This window comes from Camelina sativa, chromosome 18, assembly GCF_030686135.1.
Source record: "Camelina sativa cultivar CO46 ecotype springtype chromosome 18, ASM3068613v1".
Classification (NCBI taxonomy): domain Eukaryota; kingdom Viridiplantae; phylum Streptophyta; class Magnoliopsida; order Brassicales; family Brassicaceae; genus Camelina; species Camelina sativa.
Window position 1 is genome coordinate 4921900 of NC_141897.1, and position 24372 is coordinate 4946271.

At 37.2% G+C, this 24372-nt stretch overlaps 6 protein-coding genes and 1 non-coding gene across 8 annotated transcripts; 2 read left to right on the forward strand and 5 right to left on the reverse strand.

Annotated features, from left to right (window-relative positions):
- Positions 1–7813: 7813 nt before the first annotated feature.
- Positions 7814–10052, reverse strand: LOC147921536 (uncharacterized). Its single transcript, XM_087497727.1, has 5 exons — positions 9942–10052; positions 9687–9863; positions 9022–9621; positions 8347–8910; positions 7814–8293 (listed from the first exon to the last, which is right to left on the reverse strand). The coding sequence occupies exons 1-5, from the start codon at positions 10050–10052 to the stop codon at positions 7814–7816; spliced, it is 1932 nt and encodes a 643-aa protein (XP_087353853.1).
- A 749-nt stretch (positions 10053–10801) lies between these two features.
- LOC147921537 (uncharacterized) lies at positions 10802–12191 on the reverse strand. Its single transcript, XM_087497728.1, has 2 exons — positions 11171–12191; positions 10802–11091 (listed from the first exon to the last, which is right to left on the reverse strand). Exons 1-2 carry the CDS (start codon positions 12189–12191, stop codon positions 10802–10804), a joined length of 1311 nt encoding a protein of 436 aa, XP_087353854.1.
- Positions 12192–13544: 1353 nt separating this feature from the next.
- Positions 13545–14290, reverse strand: LOC104760600 (zinc finger protein JAGGED-like). The gene has a single exon (XM_010483549.2). It carries the CDS (start codon positions 14167–14169, stop codon positions 13756–13758), a length of 414 nt encoding a protein of 137 aa, XP_010481851.1. The 5' UTR covers positions 14170–14290; the 3' UTR covers positions 13545–13755.
- Positions 14291–16150: 1860 nt separating this feature from the next.
- On the forward strand, positions 16151–16221 carry TRNAG-GCC (transfer RNA glycine (anticodon GCC)). Its single transcript has one exon. It is a non-coding gene; the product is annotated as a tRNA-Gly (tRNA).
- A 406-nt stretch (positions 16222–16627) lies between these two features.
- Positions 16628–22361, reverse strand: LOC104760601 (DNA repair protein RAD5B). Of its 2 annotated transcripts, XM_087498144.1 has the most exons (18): positions 21011–22361; positions 20616–20749; positions 20395–20530; positions 20245–20298; positions 19971–20121; positions 19738–19889; positions 19565–19649; positions 19237–19455; positions 19013–19156; positions 18774–18926; positions 18627–18694; positions 18408–18530; positions 18206–18305; positions 17972–18084; positions 17324–17894; positions 17160–17231; positions 16971–17069; positions 16628–16884 (listed from the first exon to the last, which is right to left on the reverse strand). In XM_087498144.1, exons 5-18 carry the CDS (start codon positions 20010–20012, stop codon positions 16762–16764), a joined length of 2064 nt encoding a protein of 687 aa, XP_087354270.1. In that variant the 5' UTR covers positions 20013–20121; positions 20245–20298; positions 20395–20530; positions 20616–20749; positions 21011–22361; the 3' UTR covers positions 16628–16761. The 2 variants fall into 2 exon arrangements, with proteins under 2 accessions (XP_087354270.1, XP_087354269.1); XM_087498143.1 differs by lacking the exons at positions 19971–20121; positions 20245–20298; positions 20395–20530; positions 20616–20749; positions 21011–22361.
- LOC147921538 (DNA repair protein RAD5B-like) lies at positions 20035–22280 on the reverse strand. Its single transcript, XM_087497729.1, has 6 exons — positions 21854–22280; positions 21011–21783; positions 20616–20749; positions 20395–20530; positions 20245–20298; positions 20035–20121 (listed from the first exon to the last, which is right to left on the reverse strand). Exons 1-6 carry the CDS (start codon positions 22278–22280, stop codon positions 20035–20037), a joined length of 1611 nt encoding a protein of 536 aa, XP_087353855.1.
- Positions 22362–23196: 835 nt separating the features above from the next.
- On the forward strand, positions 23197–23601 carry LOC147921539 (uncharacterized). Its single transcript, XM_087497731.1, has one exon. It carries the CDS (start codon positions 23197–23199, stop codon positions 23599–23601), a length of 405 nt encoding a protein of 134 aa, XP_087353857.1.
- The last annotated feature ends 771 nt before the right edge of the window (positions 23602–24372 follow it).

Genomic DNA, 24372 nt, shown 5'->3' on the forward strand with positions numbered 1-24372 from the left:
CAACGACCGGGGTTTTTGTGACAATGCCGTGGTCATTGACACGAACATAAACCCTATCGCAAACCACAACGGTCAAAACAACCGCATTTTCAGATATAATCCTAGCCGTCACTTTGGAGTTCTCTCTATCGATGATCTCTTTTGCTTCTTCTCCTCTTCTCCCCACCAATTCAGGCCATTTGCTCTTCATCCCTGCACCTGCAGTATCTATACATATATACATTGTCATATTACAAATATATTTATTGTACTAAATTATAATACTCTATGATCACTTTATGATTGATTATCAACTATATATCATGCACGGATATATACGTACGTAATTTTCTCAAAGTATATGTAAATTATGTGCAACTTTTTTAACAAACATATCTTTGATGTGTTTATAACTTTTTACAGAAATTTTAGGAATTATTACAGAATATACATATTTCAAAATAAATCTATAGTGCTTTATAAAATTGAAACTCTATCGTGCACATGCTGAAAGATGGTGTTTATCTATATAATACCTGAGCATCCACCTGACATTTCTCTTCTCTCTTTTTTTTTTTTTTTTTTTTTTTTATTTATTCTCTCTTAGTCTCTTTCTTCTTTGGGATCAAGGTATTGATTTATGAAGATTGTAAAAGAAACCAAATGGCTATTTATAGAGAACTTTGTGGTGGCTATTCACTTTCTTTAGGATGTTTATTTATACATGAAAACGTTGAGAAAGAAAGAGAGGTTCGTATTGTCAAGAGTTTGACCTATACCTCATTAGACAGATAAGGTATGTGACACATTTTCACATGAAAATGTGTGAACAATATGGTGGCTTTAGAATATAAAATTAATATAATGATGTGTCATGTGTGTGTGTAATGCTTATCGAGGAAGTCGTGGGTGGTTTCGATACGGTATGTAGACCGTTGGCTCTCATGTATCCAAAGCGTTCATTTCTGAAATTGATGGCCACACTTTATCATTTATGTAAAGATTATTTCAATATTTAGGAGTTCTCTTCCACACAACATATACTGTTAGTTGTATTTTTGTATACATCGTTTGGTTTGACCACAAATCATAATATTTTCCGTAGTAAAATGTGCAAATGATTAATAAAATAAATAAAATGGGAAAATTCTAGTGGAATAAATTGAAATAAGTAATGTTTTATTCTTCTTTAATTTGTTTCTCTCATTATAAATGGATGAAATATTTTCTCAAAATTATTTTCTATGTTCATCAATCTAACATGAAATGGGATAAATGAAGTGAATATATATTTTCTTACATTTTCATCATAAATGGTAAATTTTGAGATGAGTCTTCAACTATTCTCATATGATACAACAAACCATTTGGAACCAAAGTCTTTCATCTAAAAAGTGTATGCTGGCGTATATATATATATCTAATCTTATGTATATATTTTCTTATCAATGATTTTTTTTTGTGGAAAAGAAAACAACATACAATAGTTCTTACCACAGGTCCACAGCCTCGCTGTCATTTGCATTTACATTCATACATTAATCAAATACTCCAAGTTAAGATAGGTTGGCTCTGAAACTTAATTTTATGATTAGTTAACTTAGACCGTCTCCATTGGTCATCTACTAGTTGGTATAAAATTAACAAAAACAAAAAAATAATAAAAAATCGAGAAGAGAGAGACACAAGATCGCTAGATCGCTGTCCAAATCTCCGAAGACACTCTCAGACTTTCTTTTCACTATATGTCATCATTTTATTGGTTGATTTGTCAAAAACAAACAAAATTTAAATTAAATAATATTATTATATTAAAATATTATTTAAGAATCTATTTTCAAAAGAATTACTAATGGTCATGTTATTAGAAATTGTTATTATTAAATAAAAAAACCGAAAGAGAAAATGATTCATTTGAAACGAAAATGACGGAAATAATATATTTTTGAATTAAAACTTTGTTTTATCGTTAACGAAGTGGTTAACGACAAAGTAATGTTGTTAGTTACTTAGTTATCAAATCTAACGTCATGTATTTTTTTTCTTGGTCAATGAAATATAATGTTTAAAAGAACTAGTCAATAAAAGTTGATGTTTTAAATGATCTACAACAAATTTTATAGTTTAAATGACCAAAATTTGAAAGTTCATTGTTTAAATGACATTTTTTTCTTTTTCATTTCCATCTTTATATATAATAAAAGGGAAAATCCCATAAAAAACTACCAATGTGGCAACGACTTCCAGTTTAAACCTCCAAACTATTATACTCCCAACTAAAACCACCAAAGTGTCAAATTTATTAAATCAAACCTTCAATGTGGCATTTGTGTTCCATTTATCACCGGAACAGTTAACGGAGTTAACAGAATAGTTCACCCCGTCAATTGAACAATAACTCTGTTTGTTCTATTAGGCTTTTAAACGTGATAATTAATTATAAATAGGTAAAAACATTACAAAGGAAAAAAAGAAAGAAAAATCAAAATAAAACAATCAGTTAAAAAGAAATCATTCCATAAAACATAAACAATGTTCATACAATGCTTTTGAGTCTTTACAAAAAAAGACATCGTGTAAGTCTTTTATTTTGTTTACTAACACTAACCCCCAAATCGACACATGTGGGTTATTAAACGAACTAAGTTATTGTTTAGTTGACGGGATGAACTATTCCGTTAACGAAGTTAACTGTTCCGGTGATAAATGTGGACTCACGAACCTGAATTTCATATTGAAGGTTTGATTTAATAAATTTGACACTTTGGTGGTTTTAGTTGGGAGTATATAGTGTGGAGGTTTAAACTGGAAGTCGTTGCCGCCTTGGTGGTTTTTTATGGGATTTTTCCTTTTCCTATAATAAAATTTACAATGCAATACCACTCCTTAAACCCAAACCCAACGCTACTCAGAGTCCCTTTGATGGCTTGAAGTCTCTATAGTTGTTGACTCTAGCTGACAAATTGTAATGCCCGTGAACCAAGTTTTGGTTGATGGTGTCAATCGACACCATGAGGGGTGTCGCTCAACACCGTCAACCTGGTTAGGGTTCGGGTATTTTTTCTGATTGTTTGTGTGTCAATCTCTTTGTTTTGCAAAGGAGAGTGCATGACCATAACTTATCTAAGCTAAGCTCTTTGTTTCTGTGATTATGTGAGTTGTTTTATTGATTTCTTTGGGTGTTTGTGTGCTTTTAGTGACTCATGTGGCTTGGTTTCACTCATGGAAATGTCTTGGATGCATGTGAGGTGTTTGTAGGCGGAAATCAGAGTTGCAGATCGAATGAGATCGGTGCTTGGCAAGGACGGCGCGAGGGCTTTGGTAAGTGTTGGTCGAAACCTTGTGGAGGTGTTGGTCGAAACCATGTGGAGGTGTCGGTCAACACTGCTAGGGTTTTTGGAGATGTCGAGCAGATGTCGTCTGACACCAGTTGGGTGTCGGTTGACACCAGGTGATCACTGTCGGTCGACACCATCCTCAGCAGGCAGCTGACACTTTGTTCCTTTGTGTATTGCTTGGTTTCTTTGTTTTTTGTTGATTGTGGCATGTGGAGATCTTCTTGCTTGTGTGTATAGCCCAATAGATGGGAGGATTGTCTCACTAAATATTTCTGGAAATACTTATGCATCTCTTTTGTGTTGCGGTGAAGGTTAAAGCAAAGTGTGATCGTGGAATTAAGCCGATGAAGAGGAAGTATGTTCTAGAGGCTTTGTTGTTTGTTCTGTGCTTTTGTTAGGTTGATAGAATGTAACAATATTGTCTAGAACGGATGTTTAGGTTGCTGGTTCTATGACTTTGTTTTATGATTATTGGCATTGATGGAATGTTGTTGGTTATTCGTTTATTTAATTCATTCGTTTACTGATATTGGTTTATGTTATTGATTGTTATGTGCTGATTGTACTTGATTGGGGTTAGGATGTTAGCGAGTATGAGATCACTACTTATTACTATATATAAAAAAATGGGTTGGGTTGTTTCACGAATTTGGGTTTGATGAATCTAAATCAAAGTAAGAGTAAATAGTTGATGTGGATGCTGATGCATCGTTCTGGTTCCTCATAGCCTGTAAAGACAACTCCATGTTCTCCATCTACCATTGCGTTTATGTTTGTGTTTGCCATTCCCATGTATTCATTGTAAGACTGGTGAAATCCATTATTATTGTAACTCTTAGCCTTGCCTGAGATCTCGAGTCTGCATCACCATGATATTAGTACTGGTTGATGAACTGTTGTGGTACACTGTATACACTACTGTCCATCGAACTGTGTTCATCTTCAAGTAGATCGTTGGTGATACCAAGGTGAGGAAACTCATTTGTCATCAGACTGTGTGCCATTCTCCCTAACTGAAGATCAGTACGCCTGATGTTGGTAGGTATATGGGTGTGTTGTAAGGGTTTGTTCTATGATCCCCATAGATAGTTGTTGGTTCACTTTTGATCTTCTGGGTCTTTTTCATCATTGCGATCTTCTCTTCCTTTCCTTTGGTTTCTTGCTTTGTATTTTGTTCTACATCATCCTCAAATAGCGAATTCTTCATTATCTAAATCTCAAAACATAGAAAAACACATAATATCGTAAAATTTTCAAAACACTAAGAAAATATGCTTTAAAATCTCGTAAACATGAGAGATATTATTGGTTTATTGGCCGACAAGTCCATGTTGGGTTGTATTCATATTGGTTATTGTAAACCCTAATATTGTTGTAAACCCTAAGAGTTGAGTGTTATATAAACTCATGTATCATTGGTTAAGACAACAACATAATAATAAAGATTTTCCTCGAAAACCTTTCTCTAGTTTCTACATGGTATCAGAACAGGCGATCTTCATGGATCGAAATTAACGCTTCCGCATTAGAGTCTTTGTGAACAAGAGAAAAATCTTGGAGACAGTGACCTTTGGTGGAGAAGACATGGGAGACAGTGAAGATGAAGACGATGAAGACATAAGTAATAAGGGATGTGTTCACCTGATTGTTTCTTGATCCCATGGGTTTTAGTTTTTACAAGATTTTAAATTATTCAGTTTGATTCGTACGTTTTTTCTATAGAATCAGGTTTGGTTTTTGTTTTTTTGCAATAATTAGTGAGGGGTTTTCTTTTATTTAAATTAATGATGATGGTTTTAGGGTTTGAGTTATGACTTTTTTTTTTAGATTTTTTTGTTTGGTAATAGTTTTACAATTACGAGGGAGTTGTTTGGAACACATATTTTTTAGGTCAATTTGTTTTTAGTCCGCTTTGTGAGCTGTCCAACACTAGGACAATTATTTGTGGAGTTGTAGGATTTGCACCCACAAGATGTTGTTATTCCCCTTTTACCAAGACCAAAGATGAGTTGAAATTCCATCCTTCTTTCTTTTCAAGATTAGAGTTTATACTATGAGGAATTCGTTGACATGATTTTTCTGTCCTCGACAAATATCCACGACATACATATTCTGTTTTATGATTGCAAACCTTGCGTTTTCTGCATCATGTTTGTCGTACGGGAAAGTATTGATGTATAATTTTACAAACCATAATATTGTTATAAACGTTATGAGCTGGGTGTTATATAAAATTTCTATCGTTGATTAAGACAACAACATATTCATAAAGAATTTTCCCCAAACCCTTTCTCTAGTTTCTACTAATATAAATTCCTCCCAATTAACCTTTCTTTGTCCGCAAACAAAAATAAAAAAGATGGTTCAACAAAAAAGAGGTTTGAAGGCTGTTTATAACCACGAAGGATTCAACGTAAGGGTTAAATGTTTCACAAACAAACACTTTATAATCCTTCCACTTTTATAGAAGAAAACTAATGAGAAAAAAGTAATTATTGCACTTTTTATTTAAAGTTAATTAGTCACGTAAAAAACAGAAGCATTTTTGTTTTTCTTCCTATTTTCTTCAAAAAGTTATGTAAAAAGTAGGAAACATCCCACTACAAATACATGGTAGAGAAATACTCTTCTTACTTTTGTCTTTCTTTTCTTCTCTTATTTTTTCTTCACTCTTCTTTATTAAGTCCAACCATTTCTTCTCCTTTTGACACCATGTTTCCAAAACCAAAACCACATACCTAATAAGCACAAAACCGCCTTTAGTTTGCTAACTTGATAGATCACTAAACTATCTTTAAAGAAGACAATAGTTGTCGTTTCCCCTCTTACAAAATTTTGTACATGTTTGCATGTTAAATGAATGTTAAGGTGAAAGTGGGGAACGATCCTAAAAGTGAGATGTCCATTTAAATTACCAAAGATTGATACAAAAATACAGGATAACTCAAATTAATGTTTAATATAAGATCATTGTTAAGTGACGTGCACTAATGTAACCAACAAAAGTCATGAGAATACAAAAAAGATATGATAACTCAATTGTTTCATATAAGACCATGATTAAGTGACATGCACTAAGTAACTAAGAGTCATGCAGATCAAACTAGGCAATGTGAAACTTTAGCCCTTGAATGTTTTATAGATTTTGGAAGAGTTTTTGGTTTTTTACAAAATCCAAAATGCAAAACTGAAAACCAAATCCAAAAACTGAATTAGAAAACAACATCAATTCATGGCTATATCTCTTAGGCAGATTCGTATTTGCCGTGGCCATCATCCCAAACGCCTGTTCTTGACATTGTAGCCGCGAAAAAATAGTATTTTCTCCACTGTGTGAACTCAAACAAAATTAATTTCTTAGCTTATTGTTTATCCTTTTTTTTATCGTCTTCAAATATAAAGAGATGTTTGACAGAGAAAAGCTAGCAAAACAAACGCGTAAATAAACAAAGATGGAGACGAAGGAAAGTTCAAGCTTGACGATCTAACTCTAAGCAATTATGAAGCCATGCCGGCCCTCCCAGAGCTAAATACGAGGTGAACCTACCATCCCGAGTGACACTGCACGCTATATCCCTGGCCACTCTATTCGCTTTAGGAGTGGATAGATGAAACGTGATTGTCTCCATACTAAGCACAACTCTTTAAATCCTGGCTAATAACGACCGATATTTTGGCCATTTACTTGGGCTTCCCATTGCCATTACCGCTGCACCACAATCCGTCCACAGCTCACAGGAGTCAACGTGCAAGTCGTGAAGACCCTGTAAGCACCATAAGTTACATTGCAGCTCTGCCACAATACGCTTAACTGTTGGTCGGAATGCATCCCTCGAGTGAAATAATGCATCACCAACATGGTTCCCAAAATCCAAGCTCCACCACAGAAAGAGGAATCATTAACTTAAAAAGCATGAATATTACATTTGACAGAACCAAAAGCCGGTCTAGTCCACCTCCCAAATGATCCCTGGGTCCGTCGAATCTCGACCCCAGAATCTTGTTCACTTAATTATTGCTGGTTGGTCCAGACCTCAGATTCCTCCAGAGTTGTAGCAATCAGAACCTGCGGATCACATCCCTTGAACAAGTGTTCAAAGCCAAACCACTATCTTGCATTAAGCGAAACATATACGTGTTTTCCAAATTCCCCATAGTAGCCACAGGATTGTAGTACGAGTGTTCAAAGCCAAACCACTATCTTGCATTAAGCGAAACATATACTCCATGTTTTCAGAAAGAGAATCCGAAAAACCTTGTGCCGGAATAGGAAGTTGACACATGGACCAGACCTGCATCGCCGAAGCACACTGAAACAGGAAATGAGACATTGTTTCGCCGTCACCGTGGCATAATTAGCAAAACTCATTGACATTAATCCCATGCTTCCTTAAACAGTCAGCGACTGCTAAAGCACCAGACAAAACCCGCCAAAAGAACATTTTGATCTTAGGCATTGTTCTCAAGCTCCGTATTTGCTCCTTAAGCTTACTCAATCATTTTATGTCTGCTGTAACAGGAACCAAGTTATCTCGAGATTTCTCAAAAAGCCAATTCCCACTCTTAACAGAGTAGCTCCGATCCTGCGTATAAGCCCATATCTGTCGGTCTTGCAACCCAGTTTCTGGAGGAAATGACCTAACTCGTATCACATCACATGGTGGGAACAACTTGGTCAGAAGCTTTAAATTCCAGTCCCCATGCGGTGTAATGAGAGATGAAACAGAGAGCATTAAGTCCATTGTTAGTTCTTTGTTGTAAGGTCTTCGTGGGACATCATCGAGTACCCATTTGTCTAGCCAAACACTTGTTGTCAACCCATCCCCAATGGACATCAAAAGACCCTTTTCAAGCAATTCCCTTCCAAAGAGAATACTCCGCCATGCATATGATGGTATTGAGCCAACACAGGCCTCCATGAGATTTGTGTTCGCAAAATACCGAGCTTTGTAAACATGAGACAACAAGGAGGTAGGCTTTTCCATAAGGCGCCAAGCTTAATTAGCCAGCAAAGCTAGATTAAAGTTACCAATGTCTCGAAAACCAAGACCTCCCTGTGATTTAGCTTTACACATCTTCTCCCAAGATACCTAGTGCATCTTGCTTTTATCCTCACACTCATTCTACCAGAACTCAGCCATGGCACTTGTGATCTGTTTGCACTGGTGTGTCGTAAACAAAAACATGACATTGCATATACTAGTAGTGCCATTGCCACTGATTTGAGCAAGACTTCTTTGCCACCAAGAGATAGAGTCTTCTCATACCAACCACTCAACCTTGATTTCAAACGTTCAATGATGTAACTCAAGAGCACTCGTTTTGATCCACTAAAGCACTCAAGAAGTGCAGTACATTCCTTTAAGGTAGCTTGGCATAGAAATAAGCTATCATCGGCGAACAGGAGGTGTTGTATAGATGGACATTGAGGTGTAAGTCGCATACCAGTCAAGCGTCCTTCATTTTTTGCCTTATTCATGATGTGAACCAATGCTTCTGCACATAAAATAAACAGAAATGGGGAGAGTGGATCTCCTTGTCGAATGCCACGTTCAGGTTTGATAAACCCATAAGCGGAACCATTGATGAGCACCTAATACGATACTGTTCGCACACAACTCATAATCCATTGGACCCATTTGATGTCAAAGCCTAGACGAATCAATAGTTCCTCCAGAAAACTCCACTCTAACCTGTCATATGCCTTTGACATATCGGTTTTAATCCTAATGAAATCCTCATCACAGGTAGCGTTTGTATTAAGTGCATGGACCATCTCGTGTGCAAGTAAGATGTTATCTGAGATAAGTCGCCATAAAACAAATGCTCCTTGAGTGTCATATACAATGTCAGGCAACAATCGCTTTAATCGACTGCATAGAACCTTCGACACAATTATGTAAATCACCGTGCATAGGCTGATATGTCGAAGATCAGTCATCCTGGTAGGGTTATTCTTTTTTGGGATTAAACAAATCTGTGTGAAGTTCCATTCCGGAGGTAAGGAACCAGATTGAAAAAACTGTTGGACCTCCTCAGTTACTCTAGGTCCAACAATGTCCCAGTATTGTTGATAGAAGTGACTAGACATTCCATCCGCCCATGGTGATTTCTTAGCCTTAATACTGAAAGCTGCATCCTTGATTTCACTAGTAGTAACAGGTCGTGTAAGTTCTGCATTTATCGTAGGTGTGACTCGCGGGAGCATACCATCGAGAGCTTCAGTGATAAGAGTCGGATGCGAGCAGTAGAACATTCGACGAAAGTACTCCACTGCTATCTCCCCCTTAGAACCTTCAGAAAACTGGTCCAAGCCATTATGATCCACCAGAGAGAAAATTTTATTTTGCATCCTCCTCCTTTGCACACTTCCATGAAAAAATTGCGATCCCCTTCTCTTAACCATTGTTCTCTACTTCTTTCTTTCCAGTACTTCTCCTCTGCTCGATTAGCTTCAGCTAGCTCCCAACGTAACTGCTTCATAACTGTGAAGTCTAGCTGAACCTTAGCTCCCTCCAACTCAAATTTAGCACTAAGTTGTTGAATCTATTCTTTAGAATTCTGATTGTTAGAGCATTTCCATCGAGAGATTGCTCTCCTACATTCAGCAATTCTATTCATTACGGATATCTGACCTGTAGTTTCTCCTTTGTCCCATCCAGCTTTTACCACAACAGAGAAATCCGGCTTAGATATCCATCTTCTGTTAAATATAAACCTCCTAGTACGTGACATGTTGTCATTAACAAACCGAAGCAAAAAAAGATAGTGGTCTGACGCAATACGATCGAGATACTCTGTCTGAGACCGTGGAAACAGTGGGAACCATGCCTAGAACGATCCAGGCAGCACTGAATCCACATTTTATTTCGTTCCCCAGCCCAGGATAACATGTTACCAATATTAGGCACCTCCCATAGATGGCAATCGCTAATCATGTTCCTGAAAGGATAGAAAGAGGATTTCGTCCGTGTTTGTCCCCTACCTTCTCCGTATTATCCACCATTTCATTCAAATCCCCTCGAACAATCCACGGTTTGTCTCAAAAAGCAGAAATGTCAATCAATTTATTCCATACACCTTGACGTAAGCTAGCCACTGGATCTCCATATATGCAAGATATTTAGAAGGATAATGATCCTAGTGTAATCCTTACATTGATTATTCTTGTGTTCGAGCTAAGCACTTCCACTTCATAGGATCCCTTCCGAAACAGCGCCAAACCGCCACTTAGACCAACTGGATCAACTATATGAGAGTGATCATAGCCCAAACCTTTTTAAAGCTTCACTACATAATCACTGGAGTTTTTGGTCTCCAGGAGGAACAAGAAATCAGGGAAATGTTTATGTCTCATTTCCCTCAAGGAAGGAATTGTCAAGGTGCCCCCCAACCCTTGACAGTTCCATCTCAGGAAACTCATATTTGCTTTGGCGGTTCCTCATGTGGAACCACCTCTTCTTCTACGCGTTTAGCGATTTTTGTTAAAACATGAACTTCCTCTCCTCTGTAGCTTTTCTCTTAGAAGGTACACCATCCTCTACTTCAACAACTACCACCGGGGAACTAGTTGTTGACCCTTCCTGGAATGACTTAGCTGCCTGAGCCTTCCTTTTCCATTGGTTAGGTCGACGACGTTTATTCTTAGATGTAGTCCCGGCAGAACCAGCAGAGAAGCTGGTCTGATCCGTACGACTACCATCTTGAATTGACAATGTAAACTGACCAGCAGACAGGGATTGTCGAGCATGTGATCCCCTTGTCATAGCTATCCCTTTTTTCACCACATACCGTACCTCTTTATCAGCAATACCTTGTGAAGAGTCTGCAGCCTCAAAGTCAAAAAAAAAAACCTTTTCCTTTATCAACATCTGTTGTGAAAGTAGGTGGAGCTTCTAGTCTTAGCAAAGTGCTTTGAACATGTGCATCCCCCTCCAAATCCCAGACTGACTTACACACTCTCTCTCTACGTATCTGTTTCTCTGCCTGATCTGCAACTGATAAGTACTGCCGCATCTCATCCAACACCTCTTTAGCTATCTTTGGTTTGCCAGAGGTTGCATCAATTCCCACATCAGCATCCGTCAACACACCATACAAGGGATCATCCTTGCTGATTCTTGGAAGAAGACGACTTGGAATAGGGACTGGCGGTACACCTGATGTTTTAGTACCTCCCTTGACTAGCCCTTGACTGTTGGAGGGATTAAGGGGGCACCAAGTCTTGTCATGTGTAAGACGTTGACACTGATAGAATCTCCTTCGAATACGTTCATACTCAATTCCAATGCTTAATGTTTCTCCTGATGGTATCTGTAATGTCTTCGTGTTCCTCAGAGGTATATTGACATCAAACAGAACTCTGACTCTCACATACCCACGACTTTGTGGCTTCAGAGGGTCGAATGCCACATGTGTGACATGTCCAATATGACCTGCAATCTCCCTGATCTTTTCTGTTGTGTTGTAGTTCACATGTCCAATATGACCTGCAATGTGTCGGATCCAGATTGGGCGAACCTTCAAATAGTTACTTGGAGGATTCTCAACCTGTCGTTCCAGAGTTGTACTCCAGCCGTTAAAGGTGCACGCTCCAGCCTCTAAAATCCTTGATAATTCCGCTTTGGAATCAAAAATAAACTGAAATCTATTATTCAACAATACGATTCCCCGTGCTCTGTTATAGACACGCCACGCCCTTGGCATCTCATGAATCATGCTTGACATCTTTTGATTCTCCGGGCAAAGAAGCCGACCAATGAGATTGCACGCGTTCCGTTCACACGAGTTGAACTTAGCATGATCTTGCAGCACAATCGGTCTATCTTCCTCAAGTGACATCTCTTTTACAGCTTTGTCCAATGCGTACTCCATTCTTCGTTGTTAACAAGTCGACTATGACAATACCAAATCACGAATAGGTTGAAACTCAGAAGATTTGGTTATTGACGGCAGACTCCAGGATGAACTAGGTTAAACTCCAACAAAATCTTCAAATATTATTTTCACAAACAGAAAAAATCCTATCAAATCCGGCGAAACAACCAAATATTCCCGGTTTCCGTAGCTTTCTCACTAGAACTAAAATCTTCTAGTTGAGAAAGAGAGTCCTAAGCCCAACTCGTGGGATTCCCCTAAAAAAAAGTGATTAATTTATTGTTTATTCTTTTGCTGTTGGATTTCGATGTAAGCCACATATTTGCATTTATTTTACATGCGGATGTGGTGGTCGAAGACCAATTAATTTAAGGGTAATATTAGTAGATAACACAAATATGGAGTAAAATAAAGAAAATACCACAACAACATTTTTTTATTGGAAAGTACCATAGGGCCCACGTTTTTTTTGGAGTAAAAAGATACAATCACCCTTTTTGTTTTAGTGTTAGATAGAAAGAGTGAAAGATTTGGTGTGATTATTTAAAATAGCATGTAATATTTATATTTTACATGTTATATTGAACTAAATAGCGTTTAATTGTAAACCCAAACCGATAAATAATCTCGTTTTAATTGTAAAATCTAAACTCTAACCATCTCATATGTGAACACAAACCGACATATAATATGTGAACCCAAACCGACATATCATTTCGTTCTAATTGTAAAATCTAAACTCTAGCCATCTCATTTGTGAATCCAAACCGACATATAAATTCGTTCTAATTGTAAAATCTAAATCCTAACCATCTCATTTGTGAACGCAAACCGACATATAAATTCGTTCTAATTGTAAAATCTAAACCCTAACTATCTCATTTGTGAATCCAAACTGACATATAATTTCGTTCTAATTGTAAAATATAAATCCTAAACATTTCATTTGTGAACCCAAACCGACATATAATTTCGTTCTAAAGAAAATGACATGATATTTAAACAAATAATATGTAATATATGTAATAGATATAAGAGTAATTATATATGAAGAGAGAGAACACACTGTCACATCAATAGTAGTTACTTAATTCTTTTTGATTTTTGTGGTATCTAGTGCATATTCCCTTAATTTAATTTTTATTATGATTGGTGTATTCTAAATCTTTCAAAATGTTGTCACTTTTGAATTAAATTTCGAAGATGTAGACAAATCATGGGATAAATCTGACTTCTAATTTCATGAACAGAACAAAAATCTCTAAACGTTTGCCTTTTGTACACTTGTTGTAAAACAGTTTTTTTTTTTTTGTGGATATAATTATACATTCATACAAGAAAAAAACCCTATAGTAAATATATATATATATATATATCTCGTAGAAAGATCACAAAACATGCAAAAATAAATAAACCACCCAAAAATATCTTACCCTTGACATATTATAATAAACGCGCCTCATATATATGCTTTCCTAGATTAAATATATCAACCTGGAAAGCCATATAATATACACCGAAAACGTATTAATACATCTATAAATATGTAAGAAGCTGATGATCATAAGCCAAGACGCAGCTCCAAATCGATTTCATCTCCTTCAACGACGACGTGTTCTCTCCTTGCAGCCATCGAGCCGATTCGTAAGTGTTGCATGTAGTTCGAGGTGGTCGTCCTCATCACGACGGAATCTACATGCTCGTAGCCACCGCGATCAGACGCCACGTTGAAACATCTATGAGTTTGTGAGAGTGCCAGGTCAGCATCGTTTGTCACCTTGGCCTTGTTGAGACGGTCACGTCGATGGATGTTCATGTGACCACCTAAAGCTTGTGCGTTCGTGAAACCTCTTTTGCAGAAACTGCACTCGTACATTCGTCTCGTCACGTTGGAGACCGACGACGACGCCATGTGACGGTGCCGAACGGCTCTGGTTTCTGATGACGTAGACGACGATGATCTCTCACACTCCATATTTATATATAAGTTGCTTCGATCGACAGGGAGATATTTTTGAAGAAATGTTCAAACTTGAAAACCCAAAATAGGACTTTGAGGGAAGATGAAAGATGAAAGATGAAAGAGCAGTCAAATGTTTACGGGTGCATATAAGGTGGTTTTTATGATAAAGAAATCAAATTTATTCATACGACTGTTTACATTTTTGTTTTTGTGTGTTTACATGTTTGGAAGACATGATTTGGCTTTTTCTTTAAAGGTATATTTTTGTTTTTAATTATCACCGTATAAATTGTGGATTTTGTTTTTGTCATGTATTATTTAGCTAGTACGTAGCTAGGTTATAATGTAGCCTATGATTTAATTATTAACTTACCAATAATAGCAAGTTTATATAGCTAATTCTAGGAAGCAAAGCAATATCATGCCATTAATTATGTAATTAGTATTTTATCATCAGTTTAAAAGTATGCTCGGAATGATTAACATTTGAACTTGTTCATTTTTAACTATGCAACTCCCACTCTACTAAATCAGAAAATAGAAAATTTAACTTTTTGACATGTGATTTCACAATTATCTTAAGTTTTTTTTTTTTTTGTTTCCAACAATACACATGTAGAATTAAATTCTTTCTCTTTGTCAGCAAACGAGTATATATTTATCGTTTCATGTAGTTTTGCTTACAATACTCGTATTCAAAACAAGAACATTAAAAGTAATGAAAGAGACATAACGAAAGTTTTGATTAGAAATCACATAAAATATAATTAAGTCAATCCTCACAGTAATCCAATAAACTGAAATCCAAATAAACCTCAACTAAACTCTTCCATTAGTCCATGAAATTACAAGAATGATGACAATTAAAAGGCAAGGGAGTGGTTTAAAATCAATCGTGTTTGTTTTATTGCGAAACATTCATTTTGTGTTTGTCTTGTAATAGTCCATCATTTTATCGCAATTTGATCGGCACATAACCAAATTTATGAATTTAATAGTTTAGTCTCCACTGACTGCTTTGTCTACTACGATCGATTTTTACCCGGAGAAAGTCACAATATATATGTTGATGAACGGCATTATACTCAAAATATCCAAAAAAAAAAAAAAAACTCTAAACTATTTAAGTATATTTTTAAGTATTGTTACCAAAATATCATCAAAAATTTAGATTTATTAAAAATTTCACAAAAAGTAAAATTAATCTTTTATTTTTAAACTAAATCTTAAACTCTAAAAACTAAAAGCTAAACTCTAAATACTACACCCTACTTTTTAAAAGCTACATTCTAAATATAATATAATTAACCCATAACCGGAAAAGAAAAATCTAAATTCTTAAAAATAATTTTTTTTAGTAATATTTTTAGAACACTAAAAAATTTGGTGGTATTTTGAGAACATATGGTATATTTATAATAAAACTTAAAAATATGGTATTTTGAGGAAATTTTTATTTTTGAAAATATACCAAAGATATAAACATTATGAAAAGTAGTATTTTTGACAACAAAACTTAAAAGTGTGGTATTTTGAGAAATATTTCTTATTTCAAAGTATATCAAAAATATAAACATTATAAAATAAAATAAAAAAAGAAATAATAGATTACGTATCTAATCTATATATACTCGATGGACTGAAGAAGTTTGGACTTGTATTTTTCCATGTCTTTTTGATCTTTTTGCTTCTCTAAAACCTAAACAGTTAATTTCTTAAAAAGAAGAAAAAAAAACTAAATTATATATATATATAGTTACGTGTGAAAGAAATATATTAAGTTTTTTTTCATCATAAACAATCTTTTATCTATTGGACAGCTCTGCAAAACCAAGGTGTCATTTGATAGCAACTCGAGTAACTTTGATTCGCTTAATTTCTGCCACATCATTGATTGATTACGTTAAATGCACACCTAATCCGGTGTGGGTCTTCTTTTCTCTTTACACAATACTAAAATATTTATTTAACAATTCGATTCATCTAACAAAAAGCACCAGTGGTTTAGTGGAATAATAGTACCCTGCCACGGTACAGACCCGGGTTCGATTCCCGGCTGGTGCAATTATTAATTCTTTTATATATTTTCGTGTTTTATACCCAATCTTAGTCTATATGACTTGGCTTATGCAATTCCGTGTTTTACAGAGATTGACACGGACCAATCTAAAGAATGTTTAAAACAAAATCATTAGAATCTGCAACAGTTACTTTGTTCAATGATTCTCTCTGTTCACTCATTTGCAGAAAGCAGATGAATGGTGAGGGAAAAACTTAACCCGACTTGTTTACTGATGTTTCAGAACCCCATACACGGTGTGCATTCGATTCAAATGTACATCGACTGTTTTGTTTCCTCTTGTGCTGAAACATTGTTCATAGAAACGATATATGATTCGACCAATTGACAAAAGATAACTTCTAACTGGCAAAAGTTACTTTGTTCAATGAAAGATGCTCACTTCACTCATTTCCAGAAAGCAGATTTGTAACTGGCTAGTAGATAAAGATAAATATAACTTGTACCAATAATTTACAAGAAAGCAAAACAAAAGCCTTTCTCCTAAACTCAAAAGACTAACTAACTAACAACGAATGCGTCTCTCATCGGAACAACATTTTCAGCTCCTCAAGTCTAGCCGACCGGACTTCTTCATCTGTCAAAGCTCCAGCGATCATCCGCTGCTTCCTCGCTTGAACTTGCTGCATCCGTTCCTCCACTGTACCCTGCACACAATCATCCCAAATCTTACTTATTTAAGAGATCTTGCTTAACCATGTTCGAAAACAAATGCAGCTTACAGTGTTGTTACCTTGACAATGAATCTTCTGACGCAAACTGTTCGTTTCTGCCCGATTCGATGAATTCTCATGATCGCTTGCTCTTCCACCGCTGGATTCCACCATGGATCCTAAGTGATTTAAGAAACAAAACCAAAAAAGATCAATTCATCATATATATATTAAGAAGACTTCAAAACAAAGCTTGAGAGAGATAGTACCATTAAGAAGACACTTGAAGCTGCAGTTAGATTCAGACCAACTCCTCCAGCTTTCAGAGACATAAGCAGAATCTGATACATCACAGAAGCATAATATCCTAAGCTCTCTGTTCGGTTTTAGACAAGAGTTTAAGAGTTTGTTATAAAACTATCCAATCACTTACTGTTTTCTGTTTGGTTTCATTGAACTCTTTCAAAACCTTTTCTCTTCCCTTCTGAGCCAGCTTCCCGTCAAATCTAAGAAACTCGAATCCTCTTCTTCGCAGTGGAATCTCCAAAAGATCCAAAAATGAAGTCCATTGGCTAAAGACAATGCACTTCTCCCCCGAACCAGATTTCTGGATCTTTTCTAAGCATTTGAGCAGCTCTGAAACCTTCGAAGACTCCTTCCAGTTCTTTACCACATCAACACGGAATATACTATCCGTCGGGCATGAGATCAGCTCGGTTCTCTTCAGGATCGTCCTGCAGATAGGGCATTGACCACATGACGAAGACCGCCAGCTAGAAAGGAGACATTCTCGGCACATTCTATGTGCACAAGGTGTGAGAATGGGATCATCTGCAGACTCCAAACAGATTGGACATTCTTGGCTATTGCCAGCACGTAAATCTTGGATTACTTCTTCAATATATGCCCGAGAAGGAGCGTTTTGGGAGACAGAGTCAGGGTTGTTATCAAGAAACCTCCTTGCAAGGCTATCTAAGTCAGCGTACTGTTGTGAATCTGCTCGGCTGCAATTTATCTTTAAGTATTAGAATCCATTTCCAAGGAAATAAAAGAGTATATTGAATGTATTTTTGCTTTGTACCTCATAACTAGAAAAGGGTGGTTACAACATTGCCGTAGACGGAGGAGGAGCTCGAGGATGTTTGCATAGTTGTGAAGAACTTTTCCTTGTGCCACAAACTGATCAAATTGGACCTGTTTCCAAACAAAGAAGAATGTTATGCATTTACCAAGACATCATAAATCCTTAAAACAGATTATGATTAAGCTTTTGACAGACTGTATTGTGCTTAAAGCCTTAAACTATAACACTTACTTTGGATCTCTTGAAAAGGGCAGTATAGAAGTCCCGTTCTGCTTCAGATTGTTCACATTCAATGACTTGGACATCGGTTGGAGGACGTTCAAGGATTAGACTGAAAGTTTGCAGAAAAAGTGGAGGAACGTTAAGCATAAAGACAAGCAAAAGAACAGAAAAAAAGAAAAGAAAAAAGACTGAAACAGCTAAAATCATCTACCTTCCTTCTTTGTCCCTCGTTTCCTTTGTTCTTCTCAGCATTAACGGCCTCAGAATCGCCTTGATCAGCTTCAGTCCTCGTGGATCACCATTTTCGTAAGGCTTCTGAATCAACTTACTCCACCTATACAGATACGCACACATACATAAATAATAAAGTTAAATAAAAAAAGCATTATATAGCAACGAATTACATGGTTTAGGTGATATCTAGTCATACCAAGCCCAATTGCACCATGGTTCGACATGAAGGAAGCATAGAAGACTGTACAGATCTTCGAGTTTGTTCTGCATTGAAGAGGTATAGAGTCAGTTAGTGCCAAAAGAGTATGAGCTTATCTATTCACGAATTCTTTTAGTCTCTTACTTGTAAGGGAGTTCCAGTGAGACACCATCTGCAATGTGAGGACAACTCAAACGTAGCTTTAGCAGCTTGAGTTTTCCAAGATTTGATTGTGTGAGCTTCATCAAGAACAATTCTGTACCAATCAATCCTGTGGAAGATACTGTTCGTCATATCCTGCATGTCATGAATCTCAGAATTTTAAGTTCAACTAAACAGAGAAAAGAAAAATTGTTAAAATTGACACAAAATACTATCCTAACCTGCTTGTAAGCCGATGTTAAGACACCATAAGTTGTCAAGACAACATCATGACTCACTATTGCTTTCGCGTCATGTGTCCTGTCCCCTCCATAGTAAACTAATACAGACACGGTGTCAGGCTTTGAATGAGTCTCAAGCTCGTCCTGAAATAAAGTGAAACTCCATGAGAATGTTTTAAAAAACTATCAAAGGGTTAAGAAGAAACAGCTATCAAGGCAATCACCTTCCATTGGCTTAACAATGCCATAGGACAAATAATAAGAGTGCCTCCTTTTGCCTTCACAGATGTTAGTGTGGTATGGCTTTCCTTCCTCTTGCGTTTATCTGCATTAACATCTGCCGCCATATTGTCTTCATTTTCTGGGTTACCTCGGCCAGGCCGTGCAAGTATTAGTGCTATTGTCATCACAGTCTTTCCAAGTCCCATGGCATCTGCCAATATCTGCGAACAAAACGTTTTAAACTTTTATCAAAACCACAAGCAAAGAATATTGCCACTAGAGAGGAATACAAGTCTTAGAATGAAGATTCAGCATGATCAAGAAACATACTCCGCCTCTCGCCATCTGTGTTGCTGTTGGAAACTGGATTGTTGCTTCACCGCTGAAGATGTTCACATATATCGAAGGTGCCCTCCTGAATAAAATGCATACAAATCAATGTTATCAGACCAGAGAACATATATGTTTCGTTGTTCATTTTCAATATTTGAGATAGTACATACTCGTCACATATTCGATAAGCCTCCCAGCAAGGATGTAGAGTTTCAGCTGCCTTTTCAACATCAATTCCTTTTTCAGATTCTGACATCCAGTAGAGAGCTTGTTTCTGGTACGGTCTCAGGTTACACGTGAGTGTACTTGGAGCTTCCATTTCCTAAACGATGAAAAGATAAGATGATATTAAAATTAGAGTTTTTACGAGGACAAGAAAAAATTTCTGGTGCATATTTCACACCTCTAGGTTATATGAATATACAGAGCCGACAATCCGATTCATATATGACTCAGGAGCATCTTCTTCATCTTTGTTCTGCTCCAGAGACTGTGGACAACCTTTTTCTTCTTTTCGCTATGGCTAGCAATGCTGCTCTTTCGTCAAAGTCATTCTAACCAATGAAATGCATAGCTTAGTTTTCCACTTAATGAACAAAGAACTAAATTTCATACTAGCATAATTACCCTACATACATCAGAAGAGTTTCAAGGAGGGACTGATGTGGAACACATACCTCCAAATTCAGCGAACGTTTACGAGAGTTAAGTTCCTCAGGAGTAAACTCCGCCTGTTTGAAGATATAAATGAGAAACAGAAAAGTAATGGACTGGAAACATGACTCTAAGCTCACAAAGGTATTGAAACAGAGAAATGTGGTACAGACCTTTTGGTAAGGTTTGATTGTCAAGTGCTTGAAAAGCTGGAGAAGAGGATGAAGCGTAGAATCGACGTTTGGGGAAGAACCAATCCGCCAAGTGGATTTGCTAACATCAGTGAATATCGAGCTGTGAATGTAAAAACTGCAATCGAAAAGCCATATAAGTTTCCAACAAATCTATCAGTCAAGCAAGACGATCAACTAACACAACCAAAAACAATATTTACCTGACATATAACATAATTTCTTGCATCATTGTAAGCATCGCTGGTGCCGCTACACATCTTCCAAGCATTTTGACCTTACCAGATCTCAAAAGGCACACAGCCCAATTAGACCACTCCATCGGAAGCCTACCAATCTAAGATCATATATGCCAAGAAATGCAAACAATTAATAATCCCTCATCTGAAGATTCTCACGAGAAACAAAATAGGAAAGTTCAATTTCAAATGTTCTGTAAATCTAGACAAATTTTTCAGCATTTCAAAACATGAAAGATATCAAAATCAACAAAAACTTTTAAGTATCAAAGACTTGCTAACTATCAAGTACACTCATGCGCAAATCAAAGGAAAATAGTGCAGGTAAGAAAAGATTAAAAAAAAAAAAAACGACCAACCTCTCCACATCTTTTAGTAGAGAAACGAACAATATTTGGGACTTTCAAGTTGAGAACAGAGGAAAATGTGAAATTCACAATCTCATTATCTTCTAATTTCCGTCCTTTGCTTGTAGAAGTAGCGGTGACAAGTGACCTCCCAACCAAAAACCAATCTTTCTCCACCGGAAAATCTCCATCTTCCACTTTCACCTTTCTCGCTTCAACCGGTTCCTTCTTCACATACAGCGGTTTCTGCTCACGGCTATATTTCATGTCTTTCACCTGGGGACTCAACATCACAGTTCCCACCTTCATTTCCTCAACCGTTTCCATCTTCACATGAGTAGAACTGCTCTCTTGTTTAACTATGCGATTCAGATTCTTTGATTCCAGATCAATAACTTCAGGGGTATCCAAATTCTCTGGTTTCACAACTCGAAGGGGCGTCGGCGCCAGGATAAAGTTTTTGAAACCAACTGGAACAGATGGTTCCACCTCCATTTTCCTTCTTTTAGCTGAAGCACCATCCAAATATCCAGCCGATAACAGACCATTCTCTTGCTCTAACTTTTTATTTTCCTGCAACAATCCATTAACCTCTCTTGGCTCGCCTTCCTGAACTCCAACCACCTCATCCTTCTTTCTGAGCACACTCGGACAGACAGAATCGTGTTTCTCCTCTAGTGTACCTAAATCAGGCTCTTCCTTAACCTTGACACTAACACACTCTTTATCCGAAACCGTTTCAGCCACAGATTTCGTTTTTGAATCAACGATCATTTCTTCTACGTCTTCTTTTAACAACCACCAGATTCGCAACACAAAGTTCAGGTTCCATTACCTCTACCTTAATAACATCACAATTATCAACCACAGACTGTTCTATAGAATCACTAATCATCTCATCTACTTTATTATCACTAACTCTATTCTCAACATAAAAATCAGGTTCCTCCTCTTTCACAACACGGATCTCTAAACCGGTCGCCCTAAATGAATCAGATTCTAAGATCTCTTTATTCACACAAGCAACAGTTACCTCTTCTTTCGCCGTCGGTAAAGCAATCGCCGTCGATTCATTATTTGAGCAACCAACATCAGTCTCGCCAAGGCTTTGCTCCTCCGACGATAGAGATGAGATTCGGACTCCGGTGGTTGTTCTGACGGCAAGAGAGGAACCGTCAATAAAATCGGGAGTATCAGCAACGATTTTACACTCATCGGAACTCGAAACAGCTTGGGATTCGGTTATACGGATCTCCGCTTCGTCGTCAGTAACAATGGCCATTTGGGAAAGGAGATGAAGAAGAGAGTTAGAGAGAGAGAGAGAGAGAGAGAGAGAGGCGAAAATGGAGGATGAGAGAGTGTGGGGGAGAGAGGGGGGTTTAGGGTTTTTATATATAAAGGAATGGGGGGCTTTTGGGATTCTGATTTTGGCGCGAAGTGGTTTTGGTCGGTAATAAAAAAATTGCGCGGGGTGTTTTTCTGGAGCCAAAATTTACTGCAAATCTCGCCGTTAATTTATCAAATTTACCATAAACAAAGATATTGATCGGGAATTCGGGATACATAATTTATTTCTAATTTTTGTGCCTCGACCGGAACTTATTAGAAACTTCAACAGGTTTTAAGTTCGGTTTATTGTAATAATCAAAATCGATATCGGTTCGAGAGCCATCAAATTGACTCGTCATCGACTCGTTGTATATGCGTAGACAAGCCCTTTTTAAACAAACCAGAGATAACAATTTTGCTTTGTCTGACTGACTCTAACATTTGAGAAGCCGTAGGACGACTTATAACACTGGTAAAAATGCATTGTATAGTTACGAAAAATTGTGTAGGTATAACACGTTTTGCCTAGCTAAACAAAATTTGTTACAATTTTGAAACAAAAAAATTTTGTAACTACTTTGCCGTCACAAAATCTCTTTATAACAAATTGTCGCAAATTGTCACAAATTAGATACAAATTAATATGTCACAAGTTGCTACTAGCTGTTACATCTATCTACCACTATTTGTTACATGACCGTCTGGTTATTTGTACTGAGGTCTTGATCGCGAATATTAAAAAGGCGGAACGGGAGAAAAAATTAACGGGTACCACAATCACTCGCGATAGTCCTACCGTCTCGCACCTGTTGTTTACTGATGATAGTCTATTTTTTTGTAAAGCAAAGGCGACTGAATGCAAGACGGTCATGGAAATTATCAGCAATTATGGTAAAGCTTCAGGGCAGGAGGTTAATCTAGAGAAATCTTCTATAATGTTTGGTAGGAAGGTCCCTTCTAAGACAAGGGATCAATTGAAATCAGTGATTGGTATAACTAGAGAGGACGGTATGGGTTCTTATTTGGGCATTCCTGAAGGCCTCCAAGGTTCAAAAACGAAGGTTTTTGGTTATGTCAAGGATAGGTTAGATGACCGTGTTAATGGTTGGAATGGAAAGTACTTATCGAAAGATGGTAAGAAGATTATGATTAAATCAGTGGTGTTGGCACTTCCTACTCATGTGATGTCATGCTATAAATTGCCGCAGGAATTGACGTCTAAACTAACGAGTGCTATTTCCACCTTTTGGTGGAAGTCCAATGATAGGGCATGAGGTCTACATTGGGTGGCTTGGGATAAATTATGCAAAGATAAGTGTGAAGGGGGTCTAGGTTTCAGAGTTCTGGAACAATTTAACGATGCCATGCTAGCAAAACAGTATTGGCGGTTAATTCACTATCCACGTCATTAATGGCTCGGGTGCTGAAAGGGCGTTATTTTAGGAATAAACATCCTCTTTTGGCCACAAAACCATATAACCCCTCCTTCGCATGGCGGAGTATTTATTCAACTAAGGAACTAGTAGAGCAGGGAGCGCGGTGGGCGGTAGGTTCGGGTTGTTCTATCTCAGTTTGGCGAGACCCATGGATACCAGATATTCAACCACGCCCAGCAAACGGTAGGGGAAGACTCTGGCTACCAAGTTTGATGGTTAACCACTTAATTAATCTTGTTACGAAGGATTGGCATCTGCCTACCCTGGAGGAGTTTATGGACCCAAGGGATATAGCGATCATTCGGAGTATGGCGGTCAGCAAAGTAATGAAACCGGATAGGTTAGTATGGCACTTTACTAAGTCAGGAAAGTATACGGTTAAATCCGGATATCGGCTAGCCCGAGATTTAATGGCGGAAGTTGAATACGGGTCGACATGTATGGCCCTTAGGACCCAATCGTGGAAACTTAATGTTCTCCCGAAGGTTCAACATTTCTTCTGGCAGGTTGCCTCGGGTTCTCTTCCAGTGTTAAAACGGCTTGTGCACAGGGGTGTCCGGTGTGATCCTCTGTGCAAACGGTGTGCGTCTGCAACAAAAACTATAAATC

Coding starts and splice junctions, on each gene's coding strand:
- LOC147921536 (XM_087497727.1), bottom strand. CDS start 10,052: ATGTCACGTACTAGGAGGTTTATATTTAACAGAAGATGGATATCTAAG. Junction 9,622..9,686: donor ATCGCAATTTTTTCATGGAA/GTGTGCAAAGGA, acceptor GGCTTGGACCAG/TTTTCTGAAGGTTCTAAGGG. Junction 8,911..9,021: donor TTAAAACCGATATGTCAAAG/GCATATGACAGG, acceptor GTATCGTATTAG/GTGCTCATCAATGGTTCCGC.
- LOC147921537 (XM_087497728.1), bottom strand. CDS start 12,191: ATGGAGTACGCATTGGACAAAGCTGTAAAAGAGATGTCACTTGAGGAA. Junction 11,092..11,170: donor AGATGTTGATAAAGGAAAAG/GTTTTTTTTTTT, acceptor TGGTGAAAAAAG/GGATAGCTATGACAAGGGGA.
- LOC104760600 (XM_010483549.2), bottom strand. CDS start 14,169: ATGGAGTGTGAGAGATCATCGTCGTCTACGTCATCAGAAACCAGAGCC.
- LOC104760601 (XM_087498144.1), bottom strand. CDS start 20,012: ATGAATCGGATTGTCGGCTCTGTATATTCATATAACCTAGAG. Junction 19,456..19,564: donor CACAGATGGCGAGAGGCGGA/GTATGTTTCTTG, acceptor TTTTGTTCGCAG/ATATTGGCAGATGCCATGGG. Junction 18,085..18,205: donor CCCTTTTCAAGAGATCCAAA/GTAAGTGTTATA, acceptor GTTTGGAAACAG/GTCCAATTTGATCAGTTTGT.
- LOC147921538 (XM_087497729.1), bottom strand. CDS start 22,280: ATGGCCATTGTTACTGACGACGAAGCGGAGATCCGTATAACCGAATCC. Junction 21,784..21,853: donor ACAGTCTGTGGTTGATAATT/GTGATGTTATTA, acceptor TGTTAAAAGAAG/ACGTAGAAGAAATGATCGTT. Junction 20,531..20,615: donor GAAATTATGTTATATGTCAG/GTAAATATTGTT, acceptor TTTCGATTGCAG/TTTTTACATTCACAGCTCGA.
- LOC147921539 (XM_087497731.1), top strand. CDS start 23,197: ATGGAAATTATCAGCAATTATGGTAAAGCTTCAGGGCAGGAGGTTAAT.